This window comes from Oryx dammah, unplaced genomic scaffold, assembly GCF_014754425.2.
Source record: "Oryx dammah isolate SB20612 unplaced genomic scaffold, SCBI_Odam_1.1 HiC_scaffold_27, whole genome shotgun sequence".
Lineage (NCBI taxonomy): Eukaryota > Metazoa > Chordata > Mammalia > Artiodactyla > Bovidae > Oryx > Oryx dammah.
Window position 1 is genome coordinate 113066193 of NW_024070211.1, and position 19419 is coordinate 113085611.

At 36.9% G+C, this 19419-nt stretch overlaps 1 protein-coding gene across 1 annotated transcript in view; it reads right to left on the reverse strand.

Annotated features, from left to right (window-relative positions):
* SP3 (Sp3 transcription factor) overlaps window positions 1–19419 on the reverse strand; it is a 58626-nt gene that overhangs the window by 35306 nt on the left and 3901 nt on the right. The window contains exon 4 of the mRNA XM_040229372.1: window positions 10831–12190. Within this exon, the coding sequence (XP_040085306.1) occupies window positions 10831–12190 (1360 nt within the window). The remainder of the gene's footprint in view (window positions 1–10830; window positions 12191–19419) is intronic.

Genomic DNA, 19419 nt, shown 5'->3' on the forward strand with positions numbered 1-19419 from the left:
TATCTGCTTCTGTGCTGAAATCTGCTGTGTTATCACATATCATACAGCCTTTGAAATACTCCACTGTATATCACTTGTGAGATGAAAGTGAAATAAGCAAATAGCATCTTGCTATTATTAATAAAATAACTGACCTCACGGATACCTGTGTAAAGGGTCTTGGGGACTCCGAGACCACACACTGCGAATCATTTTATTAGTACTTTGGGGTAAAGTTATACACTGTCTGGAGTTTACTTTAAAATACTCGAGCAAAAGTTTACATAGTGGAAACAGAGGAAAGAACGGCAGAATGTTGATAACTGTTCAAGCTGGGAGATAGTTATATTAAAATTCATAATATATTTCTCTGCTTTTATGTATCTCTGAATTTTTCTGTAACTTTAAAAGTTACTAGTATTTTAGTCATTATTAATTTTTTACCCACTTTAATCACTATTATGTCCTCATTTTCTCGGGATCCATTTTTCTACTTAATCCTTCAGTAGTTAGTTTTATGAGGGTCTTTGAATAATAAACTCAGTCCTTGATTATTTTATAAACATCATTATATTCTAACTCTTAAGCAGGATTTTAACTGCATGTAGAATACCTGGCTGCCAGTTCTTTTTTCTCATACCATATTACTACACGATATTCTGGTATGTGTGTGGCTGATGAGAAGATTGTACATCTGTAACTTCTTTGATAGCAATCTGACTTCTGTTAAAATTTAAGATTATCTCTCTATATAATTTCAAGACATGAGTGGACTTATTTTTACCTTCCTTAATATTTGAAAATTTTTCATCTGTAAACTATCTCCAACACAAGAAGATTCTCAGCCACTGCTTATCAAATATGGCTTCTCTTGTCATCCACTCTATTTTTCTGAAACTCTTACGTTGATGACTCTCAATCTTTCAGTTCTCTTTAACTACCTCTTCATTATCTCTAAGCTATATTCTGGGTAAATGTCTTAGTACACTACTATTCACTCATTTTTTCCTATGTCCAGCCTCAAGGTTCTCCCGTTTGTCTCCCCAAATTTTTCTATTTCATTAAGACAATGCTAATAAGCACTGACTATGCTAAAGCCTTAACTGTGGATCACAACAATCTGCCGAAAATTCTTCAGGAGATGGGAATACCAGACCACCTGACCTGCCTCCTAAGAAACCTGTATGTAGGCCAAGAAGCAAGTTAGAACTGGACATGGAACAACAGACTGGTTCCAAATTGGGAAAGGAGTACATCAAGGCTGTATATTGTCGCCCTACTTATTTAACTTATGCACAGAGTACATCATGAGAAATGCTGTTCTGGATGGAGCACAAGCTGGAATGAAGACTGCCGGGAGAAATATCAATAACCTCAGATACACAGATGACACCACCCTTATGGCAGAAAGCGAAGAACTAAAGACCCTCTTGATGGAAGCGAAAACGGAGAATGAAAAAGCTGGCTTAAAACTCAACAGTCAGAAACTAAGATCATGGCATGCGGACCCATCACTTCATGGCAAATTGATGGGGAAACAGTGACAGACTTTATTTTTTGGGCTCCAAAATCACTGCAGATAGTGACTACAGCCATGAAATTAAAAGACGCTTGCTCCTTTGAAGAAAAGTTATGACCAACCTAGACAGCATATTAAATAGCAGAGACATTACTTTGCAAACAAAGGTCCGTCTAGTCAAGGCTATGGTTTTTCCAATAATCATGTATGGAAGTGAGAGCTGGACCATAAAAAGAAGGCTGAGTGCGGAAGAACTGATGCTTTGAACTGTGGTGTTGGAGAAGACTCTGAGAGTTCCTTGGACTGCAAGGAAATCAAACCAGTCAATCCTAAAGGAAATCAAGCCTGAATATTCATTGGAAGGACTGATGCTGAAGCTCCAATACTTTGGCCACCGAATGTGAGGAGCCGATTCATTAGAAAAGACCCTGATGCTGGGAAAGACTGAAGGCAGGAGAACAGGATGACAAAGGACAAGATGGCTGGATGGCATCACCTACTCAATGGACATGAATTTGAGCAAGCTCTGGGAGATGGTGAAGGACAGGGAAGCCTAGTGTGCTGCAGTCCACAGGGTTGCAAACAGTCAGACACGACTGAGCAACTGAACAACAAAGAACACATTCTACTACCAGTAAAAAATAAAAAGTACTATAAATTAAAACACTGACGTGTCATGGTCTGTAAGATAAACTCAAGATCTCAGAAATGTTAAAATGTTAAACATCATGCGTCTTAGAGTCAATGAAATATGTTTCTCCTTTCTAGGATTACTGGCTTTTTCTTTTCCATATCTATCTTCTCTGTTTCACAACTTTTTTCCTAAGATGCTACAGCTTCCTTTTTCTTACTGACAACTTAGCTTTTCAGATTTTTAAATTATCTTTCTTCAGTTGGACATGAATTCATCTCTTAATTGTTGATTTTACAGGCTGTCATAGATTCTGCCTTCATCACTTACTTTGGAATCTTAGTTTCAGACTTATATTGAGTAAAATTTTTCTCTATGCATTACAACTCTATTCTTCCAAGTGTCTCCATCAAGTCCTTCTAGCTCTAGTGCAGACTTAGGTCTTTTATTGGCTTCAGAGATAGTACTGGATATCATAAACCTAGACACCCAGTTTATAGCTGAATGGTTCAGATTGGTTCAGAAACTGATCACAAGACTGTGCTAGGGTCCTCCTATTTCCCATGTCCTCTTCTCATCTCTAATGTGTACAGCCTCATTTAAGCTGAACCTTAGACTAACAGACCTTCCCTGATGGCTCAGTGGGTAAAGAATCCACCTGCAATTCAGGAGACATGAGGGATGCAGGTTCAGTCCCTGAGTTGGGAAGATCCCTGGAGGAGGGCATGGCAACCAACTGCAGTATTCTTGCCTGGAAAACCCCATGGACGGAGAAGCCTGGCAGGCTATGGTCCATGGGGTTGGACACGACTGAGCCACTTTGACTTTTAGAGTAACAGCCTGCAACTTTGTTTTTAGCTCACTGCTACAAAAAGGAAGCCTACTCCAGCCACTAGTTTTAAGCAATGAATTTGACTCTCAGCTTTTTCTCATGTGGGGTCTTTTTAACTGTACTAAATAGTATGAAAAGGTGGCAAAATTATATATGACACCAGAAGATGAGCCCCCCAGGTTGGCAGGTATTCAATATGCTACTGGGCAAGAGCAGAAAAATGGCTCCAGAAAGAATGAAGATGCTGGGCTAAAATGGAAATGACCCTTAGTTGTGGATGTGTGTCTAGTGGCCAAAGTAAAGTCTAAAGCTGTAAAGTCTAAAGCTGTAAAGAATACTGCATAGGAACCTGCAAATTACATCTATGAATCAAAGTAAAATGGACATGGTAAAGCAGGAGATGGCATGAGTGAACATCAGTATTTTAGAACTCAGTGAACTGAAATGGATGGGAGTAGGTGAATTTAATTCATATGACCATTGTATCAACTACTGTGGGCAAGAATTCCATAGAAGAAATGGAGTAGCCCTCACAGTGAAGAGAGTCCAAAATCCATAGTTGGGTGCAATCTCAAAAACAACAGAATGATCTCAGTTCCTCTCCAAGTCAACATCATAGTAATTCAAGTCTACGCCCCAACCATTAATGCCAAAGAAAGCTGAAACTGAACATCTCTGTGATGACCTACAAGACCTTCTAAAACTAACACCAAAAAAAGATGTCCTTTTCATCACAGGTGACTGTAATACAAAAGTACAAGTCCAGAGATACCTGGAATAACAGGCAAGTCTGTCCTTGGAGTACAAAATGAAGCAGGGCAAAGGCTAATAGAGTTTTGTCAAGAGAACACACTGGTCGTGGCAAATATCCCTCCTGCAACAACACAAGACACAACTCTACACATGGACATCACCAGATGGTCAATACCAAAATCAGACTGATTCCATTTTTTGCAGCCAAAGATGGAGAAGCTCTATACAGTCAGTAAAAACAAGACCTAGAGCTGTGGTTCATATCATGAGCTCTTTATTGCAAAATTCAGGCTTAAACTGAAGAAAGTTGGGAAAACCACTAGGCCATTCAGGTATGACTTAAACCAAATCCCTTATGATTATACAGTAGAGGTGATGAATACATTCAAGGAATTAGATCTGGTAGATAGAGTACCTGAAGAACTATGGATGGAGAATGGTAACAGTATACAGGAGATGGTGATCAAAACCATTCCAAAGAAAAAGAAATGAAAGAAAGCAAAATGATTTTCTGAGATAGCCTCACAAATAGTTAAGAAAAGAAGTGAAATGTAAAGGAGAAAGGGAAAGATATACTCAGCTGAATACAGAATTTCAGAGAATACCAAGAAGAAAGCCTTCCTCAGTGATCAATGCATAGAAATAGAGGAAAACAATAGAATGGAAAAGACTAGAAATCTCAAGAAAATTGGGGATAGGAAGGGAAACTTTTACACAAGGATGGGCACAATAAAGGACAGAAACAGCAAGGACCTAAAAGAAGAGATTAAAAAGAGGTAGCAAGAATACACAGAAGAGTTATACAAGAAAGGTCTAATGACCCATATAACCACGATTCCCTGGTGGCTCAGATGGTAAAGTGTCTGCCTGCAATGCAGGAAACCCGGGTTCAATTCCTGGGTTGGGAAGATCCCCTGGAGAAGGAAATGGCAATCCACTCCAGCACTCTTGCCTGGAAAATCCCACGGACGGAGGAACCTGATAGGCTACAGTCCATGGGGTCGCAAAGAGTCGGACACGACTGAGCGACTTCACTTTCAACCACGATGGTGTGGTCACTCACCTAGAGCCAGACATCCTGGAATGTGAAGTGCCTTAGGAAGCATCACTACAAACAAAGCTAGTGGAGGTGATGGGATTCCAGCTGAGCTATTTCAAATCCTAAAAGATGATGCTGTGAAAGTGCTGCACTCAGTATGTCAGCCAACTTGGAAAACTCAATAGCAGCCACAGGACTGGAAAAGGTCAGTTTTCATTCCAATTCCAAAGGTCAACATCAAAGAATGTTCAAACTACCATACAATTGTGCTCATTTCATATGCTAGTAAAGTTATGCTCAAAATCCTTCAAGTTAGGCTTCAGGTTAGGCTTCAGCAGTATGTGAATTAAAAACTTCCAGATGTACAAGTGGGTTTAGAAAAGGCAGAGGAACCAGAGATCAAATTGACAACATTCATTGGACCATAGAGAAAGCAAGAGACTTCCAGAAAAACATCTACATCTGCTTCACTGACTATGCCAAAGCCTTTGATGGTGTGGATCACAACAAATTGTGGAAAATTCTCAGAGGAGTACCAGACAACCTTACCTGTTTCCTGAGAAGTCTGTATGCAGGCCAGGAAGCAAGTTAGAACCAGACATGGAACAATGGACTGGTTCAAAATTGGCAAAGGAGTATATCAGGCTGTATACTGACACCCTGTTTATTTAACTTATACAGAGAATACATCATGTGAAATGTCCAGCTGGATGAATCAAAAGCTAGAATCAAGATTGCTGGGGTATATACCAACAACCTCAGATATGCAGATACCACTCTAAAGGCAGAAAGTGAGAAGGAAGTAGAGAGCCTCTTGATGAGGGTAAAAGAGAGTGAAAAAAACTGGCTTGAAACTCAACATTAAAAAACTAAGATCATGGCATCCAGTCCCATCACTTCATGGCAAACAGATGGGGAAGAAGTAGAAACAGTGACAGGTTTTATTTTCTTGGGCTTCTAAATCACTGTGGATGGTGACTGCAGCCATGAAATTCAAAGACACTTGACCCTTGGAATAAAAGCTATGACAAACCCAGACAAGATATTAGCAAGCAGAAATATCACTTTGCCAAAAAATGTCCAGATAGTCAATCCATGGTTTTCTCAGTAGTCATGTACAGATGTGAGACGTGGACCATAAAGAAGGCTGAGCACCCAAAAATTGATGCCTTTGAACTGTGGTGCTGGAGAAGACTCTTGAGAGTTCCATGGACAGCAAGGAGGCCAAACCAGTTAATCCTAAAGGAAATCAACTGAGGATTCATTGGGGACTGATGCCGAAGCGCCAATATTTTGGCCACCCGACATGAAGAGCAGACTCATTAGAAAAGACCCTGATGCTGGGAAAGATCAAGAGTAAGAGGAGAAGGGGGCAGCAGAGGACAAAATGGTTGGATGGCATCACCAACTCAATGGACATGAGTTTGAGCAAACTCTGGGAGATGGTAAAGGACAGGGAAGTCTGGTGTGCTGCAGTCCATGGGGTTGCCAAGAGTCAGACACGACTGAGCAACTGAACAACAAAAAATAATTAAATAGGACATAATTCCTGACATAAATACTTAATGGACATTTTCACTCTACCAAAAAAAAAAAAAAATTAAAGATAAAGAAACTGTACAAGCAGTGTAGTTATGACAAGATTTTAAAACATACGTAATACTCACTCTTAAAGGGTAAGGCAAAATCTGACAGGACTCAAATCTGAGAAACTGGATTAAGCCTTGGCTTAATTTGGGAGACATTTTCTGACTAGAAAAGATGTTGGAAAGACAATTTCCAAAAGTAAATTCATACTTTGTCTCTTTTCATTCAGTTTCATATACATAGCAAATGGTACACAGAGTAAAAATTAAATTTCAAAAACAGCATACGTTTCTCAGTGGGCAAGGAATAGAAATAAAGGAATGACTGGGGTTGCGGCTTGGGGCCCAGTGAGTTCTACGTTGCAAGGAAAATAGGTTTGGTTTCTAAGGGGTAAAGAGCACTAAACACACCCCTCCGGAGGAGGGGCCCTGAATCAGATTCACATCTTAAAACGGGTTAGAAGAGAGGTCATTTCTGTTAAAGGGGAGCTTTTAAAAAAAAAAAAAAGATGACCATTAAATTCCAGAACCCTGGTTTAAAAAAAAAAAACAACTGTGTGGTTTATTTTATTTGGGAAATGTGTTTCATGGTTTCCATACTAAACAAAAATAAAATGCAAACCAATGATATCAAAGATTTAAGCAGTTCATCTGGCCATACTATGTTCTAACAGTTTTATTTTTAAACCGATTATTCACGTAAGAAAACACGTCTTAAAAGTTTTCTGTCAATTAAAAAGACAGTATACCAAGGAAGTTTTATTACTAGATTATCCCCAAATTCCAATTTTTTGGTTTTTCTTTTTAAGTATGCTACAATGTACTATGCAGCATTTTCATTATCATTCTCTTTAACTTTTGTTTTCTCATTCCCTTAAAATTGGGAGAAAATTCTAATTTAATGGCCTTCTGGAGTGCTTATTTTACTCTTCCTTGCCCAACATTCAATCAACTAAATCATCATCTTAAAAATTCAATTTTGTATTTAACTCAAACAGTGTTGCTATTTTGATACTATTTTGGAAATAAATTACTGAGCACTTACTGCTTTATATCAATCTAATTTCATAACCAATATAAATTCACAAAATCACAAATAAATTCTCTAGAGGTGTTTTTCTAACACATACAGATCTCCATAATTTTAACTTTGTGGAAGCTTTAAAAGTTGGTTTTAAAAACTATCTATGTTTTCAGGAGTCTGTCATTCTACCAGTATTTTCAAACGTTTTGGTCTCAGGACTCCTTCTAAACTCTTAAATATTACTAAGGTCCCTAAAAAGCTTTTGTTCATGTATGGTACATTTTTTGATATTTACTGTAGTAGAAATTAGGAGAAAATTTTAATGTTTCAATTCATTTGAAAACAATAAATCCATTACATGTTAACACAAATTACTATTTTGTGAAAAACAACTATTTTCCCAGAATATATATAGAAGTTAATGAAAGTCCATGTTTTATATTTTTACAAATCTCCTTAATATCTAGGCTAAAAGAAGACAACTGGAGTTTCATATTTTCTTCTGCAGTCTGCAGCAGTATGTGGTTTCAGCTAAAGCATATGAAGAATATCAAGATACATGGCTGGAAAACGAAGAAGCAATCTGATAGTCTTTCAGCCAAATGTGTGCATTCTTCTTTGATACTATACCAAATCTGACTAGTGATAGTTTCTTAAACGTCAGTTACAGTGTAGAATCTGATAACATTGATAAACTTTCCATATGCTTATTGTTAGTCTATCTTTCACCCATGCATGATTTGTAACATAAGTTGGTCATTTGAAAACAACTGGTTCACTGAACTATCATAAAGATCTTGCAAATGTATTTCATTACAATACAATATTCAAAAAAATCCTGTTTATTAATATAACACTGTCCATCTCATCAGAAAAGAATGCAATTATTAATACATTATCAAGTTCATAGTAGTTCTCCTAAATTCTTATTTTCACTGGAAAGTCCAAATTATATCATTGGAAGCAAATAGGTTTTTTTTTCCTTTGAAGGCCAGGCTCACTTATTTTTTTAGAAAATACCTGTCACTTAAATACATGAATCACTCAATAATCAGTTTGTCAGTCTTTCAAGTATTGTGTTTCCTGAGAACAGCATCTAGTTCAGCTTGCAACTCATACGACTGCTCAAGTGAAAACAATATATATGTTTTTTAAAACATAATCATCTTATTTTGGTATATGCTTTATTAAAGTACAGTTCCCATTTTATCACAAAGAATATTACAAAAACATGCAGCAGGAACTACAAACCAGAAACACAATGAGACGCCACTTCACACCCATTGTCTAAAATCAAAAAGGAGGACAACGATGTGTTGGTGGGGATGTGGGAAACCTGGAACCCTTCTGTTGGTGAGAGTGTAAGATGATACAGTCACTCTGGAAAAACATTTTGGTAGTTCTTCAAAATGTTAAACATACAATCCAGCAATTCCACTCCTAAGTATATACCCAAAAGAGACAAACGTATGTCCACATCAAACAACTGTATACAATGTTCATAGCAGCATTCTCTCGATAGCTTAAAAAATGGACATGCTGTCAATCAATGGATAAGTGAACAAAATGTGGCATATCCCTACAATGGAATATTTATTATTCAACCATGAAAAGGAACAAAGTATTGGTAAAGACTACAACACAGATGAAGCCTGAAAATACACAGAAAGTCAGAAACAGAAAGCCACGTATCGTATGATTCAACTGGTAAGATAGAACAGGCAAAGCCAAAGAGACAGAAAGCAGATTAGTGGTTCCTGGGGAATAAGGGAATGGGGGAATGTGGAGTGACTACTAATGGGAATGGATTTGGGGGTGGTGGTGAAAATGCTCTAAAATTATACACTGGTGATGGTTGGACAAGTCTGTCCCTGTATTAGAAACCACTAAATTGCATACTTTAAAGAGTGACTTTTATAATATGTGAATTATGTTTCAATAAAGCCATTATTTTAAAAAGGACATGCAGCATTCAGGGGTCAAGATTTAGTGAAAATAACTCTTTTGATGTGTTCATCAAGGTTATTGTTCAGTGAAACTAGCATTTTTCGTTAACTCCAAGTGGTCATAAAGAATACTGCTACTATTACAGTTTATCATCACAGCTTTGATTTGTGCTAAGACACAACAGTTTTAGCAACTATCAGTGAAAATGTCAACACAACAAAAAAGGCAAGTAATTTTACTATTATTATGAAAAGCAGTTTGACATCAAGGACCTCTGAGAGGGTCTCAGGAATCCTCAGTGGTCCACAGACCATACTTTGAGAATGCAGCTTTAAACCACCGCTTCAGAAGGCTCAAATGCAATTAAAAGCTTCCTAAGAACACATCAAGACTTCAGGACAATGCCAATTTTCTGTGTGCATGTGTGTGCTCAGTTGCTCAGTTGTGTCCAACTCTTTGTGACCTTATGCCTGTCAGGATCCTCTGTCTGTGGGATTCTCCAGGCAAGAATACTGGAGTGGGTTGCCATTTCCTCCTCCAGGGGATCTTCCCAAACCAGGGATCAAACCCGGGTCTCCTGCATTGGCAGGTGAATTCTTAACAACTGAGTCACCTGGGAAACACAATTTTCTGTGTACATATCACAAATTTCTCTAAAGAAAGAGGGTAATACCATTAATTCAGTAAATTAAATCCAAGTTCCCAGCTTGAATTTGAAAGGGTCAAAATAACAAAATAAGAGTGAAAGTAAGAACTTAGTGTACAACAAAACATTCAATAAAATACTAAGTAAATAACATTACTAAAGTAATGATTATACTGTCTCTTATCATTTCATTCTCACAAAACAAGAGGTCACTTCTGAAATTTCTACCCCTACTATCAATTATAACATATATAGCACACCTATGTTTAGGAACTACTTCACACTTGTAAGAATAAATTATCACAGAATCGAAGAATTTTAGGTCTACAAGGTACCCTAGACATAGTTACATAGTCCAACAAGCACATTTTATATGCTGAGAAAACAGTTTGTACGAGTAAAGGTAACCTAGCCACAACCACCCAGCTAGCTAGTGAGTAAGACAGCATGAACACCACCTACTCCCAGTACCATAGTTTCACTACGCCAGTCTGATTGCCCAACCAAATAAAATGCATAAAACATATAATTTACATCACACCAAAGACAGCCAAGACACCTTACCTGACAAATAAAAATTCTGTGATGCTTCAGAGTACCAATCAGATGTTAAGAAAATACATAAAACAGTGACAAGAAACAAATGTAACTGGCATAACAGAGAAATAAATCCTTGACTTACAAAAACTATCATCTTTCAATGAAGAACAATTCAGAACACATCTTGATGTTGATTTTTTATACAGACATAGGGAAATGTATCATCATCTTTAAAGACAGCCGGATTCTGATAAACACTTAGAGGAAAAAATTTCCCTACATATTAACACACTGGTGAACTTATCTATGGCATAACATGACTTAGAAGACTCACCTGCAGGACTGTCAGCATTCTCTCCTGGGTGTAGCTGTATACCAGTAGAATCTATAGAGTTTACTGTAACTGTCTGTAGATTTGGCAACTGACCAGTGCTTAGACTAACTGGAGTTGAAGACAAGGCTCCACCTGCTGCAACTTGACCAAGCGTGAGTGTCTGAACAGGCGTCAAAGTTATCTGTTGGGCAGCAGTATTCTGTATTTGCAAATTCTGCAAGTTCTGAACCCCTTGTACTTGAAACGTTTGCCAAGTTATCTGTCCAGAAGGGGTCACTGTCTGTGCCTGAATTAAAAAGGTTCCAGGATTCAGCTGCAACTGAAGATTTTGCAAAGCCTGTTGTGTTATATTCTGACCACTGGCTTGCACACCATGGATTGTCTGTGGTGTAATACCTTGCACAATTTGGGCTTGACTGGTTGGCTGCTGAGACTCTTGAAGTTGTAGATGCTGTACAACAGGCTGTGCTGTAGAAACCTGAATATTCTGAGCCTGTGTCTCTTCAGAAACAGGCGACTGGATATAATTTCCCTGAAGATCTGAAGAATGGACTTGCCCACTAGTAGTAGTCAAGCTATTGGTATTTTGTTGTAATATACCTGTACTATCTATAGTAACAGGCAATTGTGATGAAGAAGATGTTGGCACAAATAAATCTGTATCAGTATTAGTCTCATTAATATCAGGAGAAACCCGCTCACCAGTCCTTTCTGAATTGTCTGAACTATCCATAGCTTGTCCTGTGTTTATCAAATGTCCATCAGCATTAATGCCTGCAGTCATTGTCTGAGAACTGCCCGAGAGTCCCAAAGAATCTAGATCGACACTATTGATTGGTACAAAGGTAATATTTCCTGGAAGACCAAGAGGCACATTAGCAACTACTTGGGTTTGGCCAGGAAAAGATGAACCACCAATTGCAACTCCCTGAACCTGGACTTGACCAGTCTGTGGTATGAGATTCTGGATATTAGCAGGAGGTGTTCCAGAGGCAAGCAAGGTTTGATTAGAGCCAGGAATGATCTGAATTTGACCACTTTCTTGATTTATACCCCCATTATCTGAAGAGCCTGTGAAACCAATCTGAACCTGCTGACCATCGGATGACTGAATCTGTGGTATTACTTGATACTGAACATTGGACACTGTACCATTTGATGAATCTGATCCTGGTGCAACTGAAAATATTTGCTGATTCTGCAAATTCTGAAGGGGAAGGACATACTGCCCACTGGAAGTAGCAGCACTTGGAATCTGTACTAGATTGCCAGCTTCATCTTTTATAGTTGTAGGTGTGGCTGACAAAACCTCCCATCGGTTTGGTGCTCCTCCTAACTGTGTAGAAGCCAAATCACCTGTCTGGATGAAGAAAACAGAAAATGTTATGTGATATGTATTTGTAGTATACTTAATCCAATTCTCAAAAAACTTTAAAAATGATAAAAAACCCTTATCACCTGAAAAGTTCTCTTAGTAACACAACAGAGCTCAAATACAGAAGTACTATATAAACTACGATAATTATCATTTTCAATTTTTGCTAGTTACTGCTAAGATAACCCCAGCTATTTGAGAAGGAAAAAAATTCAATTAGAATATTCTTTATTTTATGACTACAAACTCATTTTCCAATCCCTCATCTATGATCTCTCTGATGCTATACAGTTAAAAATAAAAGTAGAAATAGGTAGAAAAGATTATGAATGGCTCAAGCCAAATATACCTCAAACATGGAAGAGAGTTCAAAAAGCATAAAACCCACTAAAAACGTATCACTAAATCAGGTGCATCATATTTGTGTACAAAAAAGAAACATATTAGAGCAGTGTCATCAGTTCCTAGAACCAGAAATAAGATTTGTATATTACTGCTATCAACTTTAAATCAAACAATTAAAGCTACTCTTTCATGGTATGTAGTAAGGTACTCCAGAGTAAACACAGGATATGGGTGATTCCTTTAGTGAGTCATCAAATTCTTTACTTTTGCATGAACTACTAAAAAAATATATGAGACCTTAAAATTTTTTAATGAGGAAAGGTTATTGCCCTGTGACCACACTGCAAAGTCAGTCCATCTAAAAGGTTTTTCTAGAATCTAAAAGCTGGAGCATTGACACTTCACCTACTATTTCTCTTTAAGTTTGTGTAGGATACTAGCCATCCTAGCCATTGTATTTTGCAATTCTGTTATCTGCTAGAATTTCAAGTATCATTTCCATTATGGATTAGACAAGACTAGAAAAATATCAATGTAGGAAAGTACAAAGCAATAAAACCCAACATATTAATGTCAAAGGGTAAAAATTTTAAGGGAATAGTAACAGTAACATCTAACATTTGAGCTGTTCTTTTATATGCCAAGTACCATGATAGGGATTTGTAAAATTATATAATCTATTACTTACAAGTATCCTATGAGGTAGTATATTATCCCCATATCACAGATGACAAAACTGAGACAAAATCAGACAGCTATCAAATGTCCAAAATAGGATTTAAAACTAAGTCAGTCTAACTCCAGAATCCATGCCCTTAAATTCTATACCATACTTATCTCTCACTAAGACCAAAGGTAAACACACAGGGAATGAGACTATATGACTTAATCACCATCAAAATAATGCCATCCCTACCCTATTTCCTTCTAGATCTGTAAGTGATTTCCTGTAACCCCACATATCACTAGACAATGAGAACATGAACATACCTAAACCAGAATTCTCAATGTACAATCCATGCCTGGGGTTCAAAGGATCTCTGAATCCTCTAAAACAGTATATCAACTTTTTGAGAAAGTTCAATTGGAAGACAGGGCTGGGAGTGGAGAGAGAGTATCTCGAGTTTCTTCATAGTCTCAAAGGGGCTGGCGGGGGGGGGCTGGCGGGGTGGGTGGGTCTGTGACCGTTAAAAACAGGTGAAGACAAATAGTATTCTCTCAGAATAAACCATTCCACAAAATTTAATACAAATATTATAGAACCAGAAGACCTTTCAATTTTTTATAGAGACTCACTACCTAATTTTCATGTGCACACACAGATGAAATGTATATTTCAATGGAGGAACCACAGTTTAATGACTCAATTCGAAATATTTGAGCATATCTGCCAAGATGAAATAACCATGAGTAAGCCCATGAGATACAATCTTTATCTTCAAGTGATTCACTATCTATCCAACCAGACATACACATACATGATACTACTATGTGAATAGTGGTGTACACTATGCATAGGATCAAAACACTTTGGGGAAATAGAAAAACGAAAAAAGACAAGACTTCACAGAAGAGATTTTTTAGGTTATCGTGAATAAAATTTAAGATTTCACTGCAGGCAGTTAGGAAGTAGAGATACAGGCATTAAGGTACAGAACTAATTAACTCACAGACAAAAAGAAACTTCAAAAAAAATGTATAGTTTGGAGTTGAAGAGAGAATTCAGAAAAGACTCATATTCACAGAATAAAATAATGGGGAACAGGACTAGACATTTTTATCAGGTCCTGTAGTAAATGGCTCCATAGATCATACTTAGGAGCTTGGACTTTATCCTACAGACAGTAAATGAAAGCTATAAAAGGTTTTGAGGAGAGTGAGTGGTACAATCAGATCTGTGTTTTATAAAGGTAAACTAAGACCGAGTGAAGGAGACTGAAAGGCTGAAGATAAAAAAAGTCACAGAAACTGTGGGACCAGGTACAAATGTCCAGGCTTGAACTAGAATAATGGTCTTTTAAACACAAACATTTAAACCTATCAAACTTAAATTGTTGAAATGAAGCAGTGGACATTAAAGTCATGTATGATTCTTCAAATTCTATCTGGTATAGAAATTACAAGCTTAAGTCATCTTTTACAGGATTAGAGTAACAATTTACATTTCATTTTAGTCTCTTGGCATTTTAAACTAAAGACATTCATACCGAAATCTAAAGTATGGTGTTTCAAATCCAACTCATTTTCTTAAGGTTATTCTTTGGGGAATCGAACTTGAATTTTTTCTGACCAGCATTATATATACCATTTTTCAACTTACATCAAAGAAGATACCTCACATATAAGTTAATTTTACAATACTGCTAACCCTAGGTATCCACGGGGGATTGGTTCCAGGACCCTCTGGATACCAAAATCCCCCATGCTCAATTCCCTTACATTAAGTGAGATACAACAGGCAGACCTCCAAGGATTGAGAACCCACAAATAAGAGGGACAACTGTACTGGCATGTTGTCCCTTTTCATCCTTAAAATTTATGGCATCTGAGTATTTCTTTTAACAAAATCTTTATAAGAACAGGTATTAAACCATCAGTGAACAGCTTTCTAGTTCAAGAAATTCCTTGAAAATAAACACAACTATTCAGATGACATACTATGCAATCACCCCCTTCTCTGGAAACTAACTACAGTACTTTTCCCAACAACACAGGCCATTAATTAAAGGGAAGTCCCCAAACATAGGCTAAAATGATGTATCTGAACTTTTGAGTAAACCTAAGGTTAAAACATATGTAAAAAAATATTTATGAACACGGAAACAGAAAAATACTACACTTTCATGATTTAAGCTAAGACATCAAATGCTTAGATGGAAGTATATTGTACTAGGAAGAAAAAATTCAAAACCGGATTCTAGCCCTAGCTATTCTATAATCACCTAGAATTATAGGTTATTTAGATCAGGACTCAATTTCCTTATGGGAAAAATATTACCTTGCAGGGTCGTAAGAGTCTAAAGAAAGTGTTAAGTTTTATAAACTGTAAAGCACTATATAATCATAAAGTATCCTTAGGATGATTATGATTATGGGACAGATTTGAAAAACATCCAACTGTGCCTAGCAGAAAGATCAATAAATATTTTTTAAGTAAATAAAAATATTTTACTTTAAAATAATTGCAAAGAAAATGATAGGAAAAAATGGATCAATAAAACTGATCTTGAGATATTAGTGTCTTCAATGAAAAACTCTATACCAATTTTAAATCAACTCCACAAAGAATATGCCCCAAATGTTTCAAAACCACAAAGCCTACAAAGATGATTCATTTTTAACAGAAATTTCATCAGTAGTATACCAGCAAAATAAATACACTAGAACATCTGAGACCAAAAAAAAAGTTGTGAGAATGTCTGATGTTAGGCTACTTTAAACAATACAGGCAGAGACATAAACACACAACCCAGGCAAGAATTCTGGGGTCAAGATAACCCTCCACATTAAGCTCACATCCTAAGAGAAAACGCGTGCTTCTCTCAGTAATTCTGACATTCTTACTGACAAAACACCAATTAACATGGACACTGGCATTATTTAAAACAGTGTAATTGAAGGTAGTCCAAGTTTCCCTCTGTATACAAACACATAATCACATGGTTAAAAAAAAAAGACCACAACCAAGAGCAGCCCTGGGACATTACTACAGCAAATTCATTACAAGGGCATTCTCCACTGCAACCAGGCATAAAATGGGGGGATGGTGGAGAAGGGGGAAATCCAAGGGTTTATCTTTTCAGGTAATAACTGTGTAAAGGAAAAAAGAAAAAATTCATACTTATTACATCCCATTTGGAAAGGATTAATAACCCCTCAGTTCCCACAAATGGCTTCACAAAAGCCAGAAATAGGCAAGAAAAGAGTAACTGGAAACAAGTGTGAAGCTAAGGTGGAAACAAACAAGAACCATTCTAGGGCAAGTACTGAAGTTTCTTAAAATCTTCAAAGGGAACAGTAAAGAACAAAGACTACAAATATAAAATCGATTACCCAATGAATTCCTTACAATGACAGTGTAAGTCTTATCCGAAGTAACAGTCAAAATAACCTTTTATGTTATTATTCACTTTGTATTTCACCATTTATGTAATAAATGAAACATTACAAGTTAAACTAAAATTTAGGCAATGTCTTTCCTAACACTTACTTATACAGCTTATTAATACTAAAGTACAAATGAGCAAATGAGTAATTCACAGGTTCACACAAATGTAAACTGGATGAGTTAATACCTCATAAAATTCATCCTTTTCTATTTCTTGATTACTAAAACTACACAACTTTAAATAATGAAACATAAAAATCTTGCCATCAAATCAATTTTGAGAGTCTATGCTGTGGGACATTACAGGTGAGACTGCTTTGTGATTAGACCTATTCAGCACTATACTGAGGGTGCCAAAAATTCTTGGCCAGGATCCAGGATGAACACAAATCATAACAAATTCTAAACTGAAAATATGTAAAGCAAATCTGTAGTTCAGCTATTGGCTTTTCAATGCCCCTTTAATCCTAAAATATCAAACTAGTATAAAGTTGCATTTTAAAAAGTTTAAAGTAGAAAATAATACTATATGCAATGTGGTATCCTGAATTGGATCCTAGAACAGAAAATGGAGTGATATCAGAAAAAAGTCTATAATTAATAACATTACCAATGTTAATTTTCTAGTTTTGACAAATGAACCATGGTTAGTTATATTAATTATTAGAGGAAGCTGGGTGAAGAATAAAAGGTAACTTTCAGTTCTATCTTTGCAACTTTTCTATAAATACAAAATAAACCCCAAATAAAATTTTTAGAAAGCACACTTACAAAAGCTCTCCGTAAATCTCTTAATTCCTAGTAATTTGAGGGAAGTCACAATATCCAATTGAAGTGGGGAAAGCTCCTATGAAATCACTTAAAATTTCTCTTATCTACTGAGATGTCCATATCCAAAATTCATTTTTGAACTGGAAAAATAATTTTCCCGTTTGCTAAGGCAAACACACTCAAGACAGTCATACTAATTTTTACTCAGTGAAAAATTTTATGCACAGATGCCAAACATACAAAGAAAAAGTGTTTAGAGTGATTGTGGTTCATGTTCATCTGGCGGGAAATGTGCTGTCAGTAGAGATTTGGTAGTTCAGAGGAGGAGCTGAAGAGGCAGGGAAACAACTTCCCTCCAAGTCTATGGCCACAGGAGGCTAAAGCTGGAGACAGTGTCCTATTCCTCCTGTTAGACTTACATATACATGTATGTATACATACGCACACATATATTCTACTCCTAACTTCCTCCTTCACGTCTCTCTTCCCCCAATCACTGAGCTGATACCTAAACTTGGTTAAGATGCAGTTACAAAAAGTTTTTTGTTCTTATTTGAAATACTTAAAAAGATAAGTAGAAGCAATCTGCCTTGCAATTTTATTCATGTAGTGTTTTTTAACTTTTTTTTTTTGGCACTGTGGGCCTACAGGGACATAGTTCATAAAAGAGGTTTACCAATTCATAAATTTGTTTAAAAGTAACAATGCATCTCATATACACAATTTTACGCCTTTACATTTCAACCTGGTTACAAAAGAACAAAACCTAAAATCATACTTTTAAGTCAGTAAATCTATTCACATCCCTCTACAGTATAACTTCAAGCATTAAAATTACAAATACAATATTTAACAATAATTATTCAGCTGAAAAACAGCTTCACGTTTAATGTCGTGGAATACTAAGAATTTCCTGCAGACTACAACAAACTTTTTCATCTATAGTGACAATTCAAAATATTAAACACAGACCAATTCCTATAATCCACATTAAAAAACACACAATAATATAAGCGGATTCAATTATTTTAATAAGTGAACACATCTACATGTTAAACTAATGCAACAACAAAGATTCAAACGAATGTAAACTTCACAATAATCTTAAAAAACTGTTGATAGCTAATTTGTATTAAGCCCTCCTCCAACTCTGACCAGCTCCTCCCCCTGCCCCAGACAAACTAAAAACCCAAAAAGAAGAATCCCACCACATTCCATCAGACTAGCAACCACAATAAATGAAAATATAGCTTTGCCAACCAAATTCAACTGTAAGTGTGGTTGCATTAGCATTCATGTAAATATAATTCCTTACACATACTTCTGTTTCTTCTTATTCAACTTAAAAAACCAAAATATTATCTAAATAACTTCACCGATTCCAACGATCACTTAAACTCCATTTAAGAACAATTACTGCAAATTTAAGTACCCTGCAAAAACTAAAATTCGATCATGTGGAATGGCCATTACAAAAGCACTCAAAAGGTGTTCATTCCTGTATACAAGAGTAAACCTTCATTCCTTTAAAAAAAGAAGAAAATTTTAACATTTAAGTCAGTAAGATCTAGTAACTCCCAGCAAAAAAAGCTCCAAGTCCAAAAAACACTCGAAGCTAAAGACACTGGCTCTGTAGTTGATACTATCTATGGCCGATAGGCTGTGCTTGAAATTTTTGTAGCGTTCGGCGAAGGAGTTTTCAGCACTGATATGAATTGCTCAAACATCCATTTTGGAGGCCTCTACCCCCACCCTCTCAGACTTCATTTTGTAGTGAATGTGGATGGAGGTGCTGCAGTGACAATTTAGAGAAAGCCTGGGCTGGCTTCTGATCCAAACCAAGCACGCCAAAGAGCAGTAAAGGGTGCCCCGGCCGCGCGGCCGTCCGTCTCGCGGCAGCCGCGGGCGCCGGGGAGGCCTGGAGGGCGGGCGGGCGCGCCGCGGGCCCGGGATGGCGGGCGCTGGGCCTCGGCGGGGGCGGGCCGCGCGC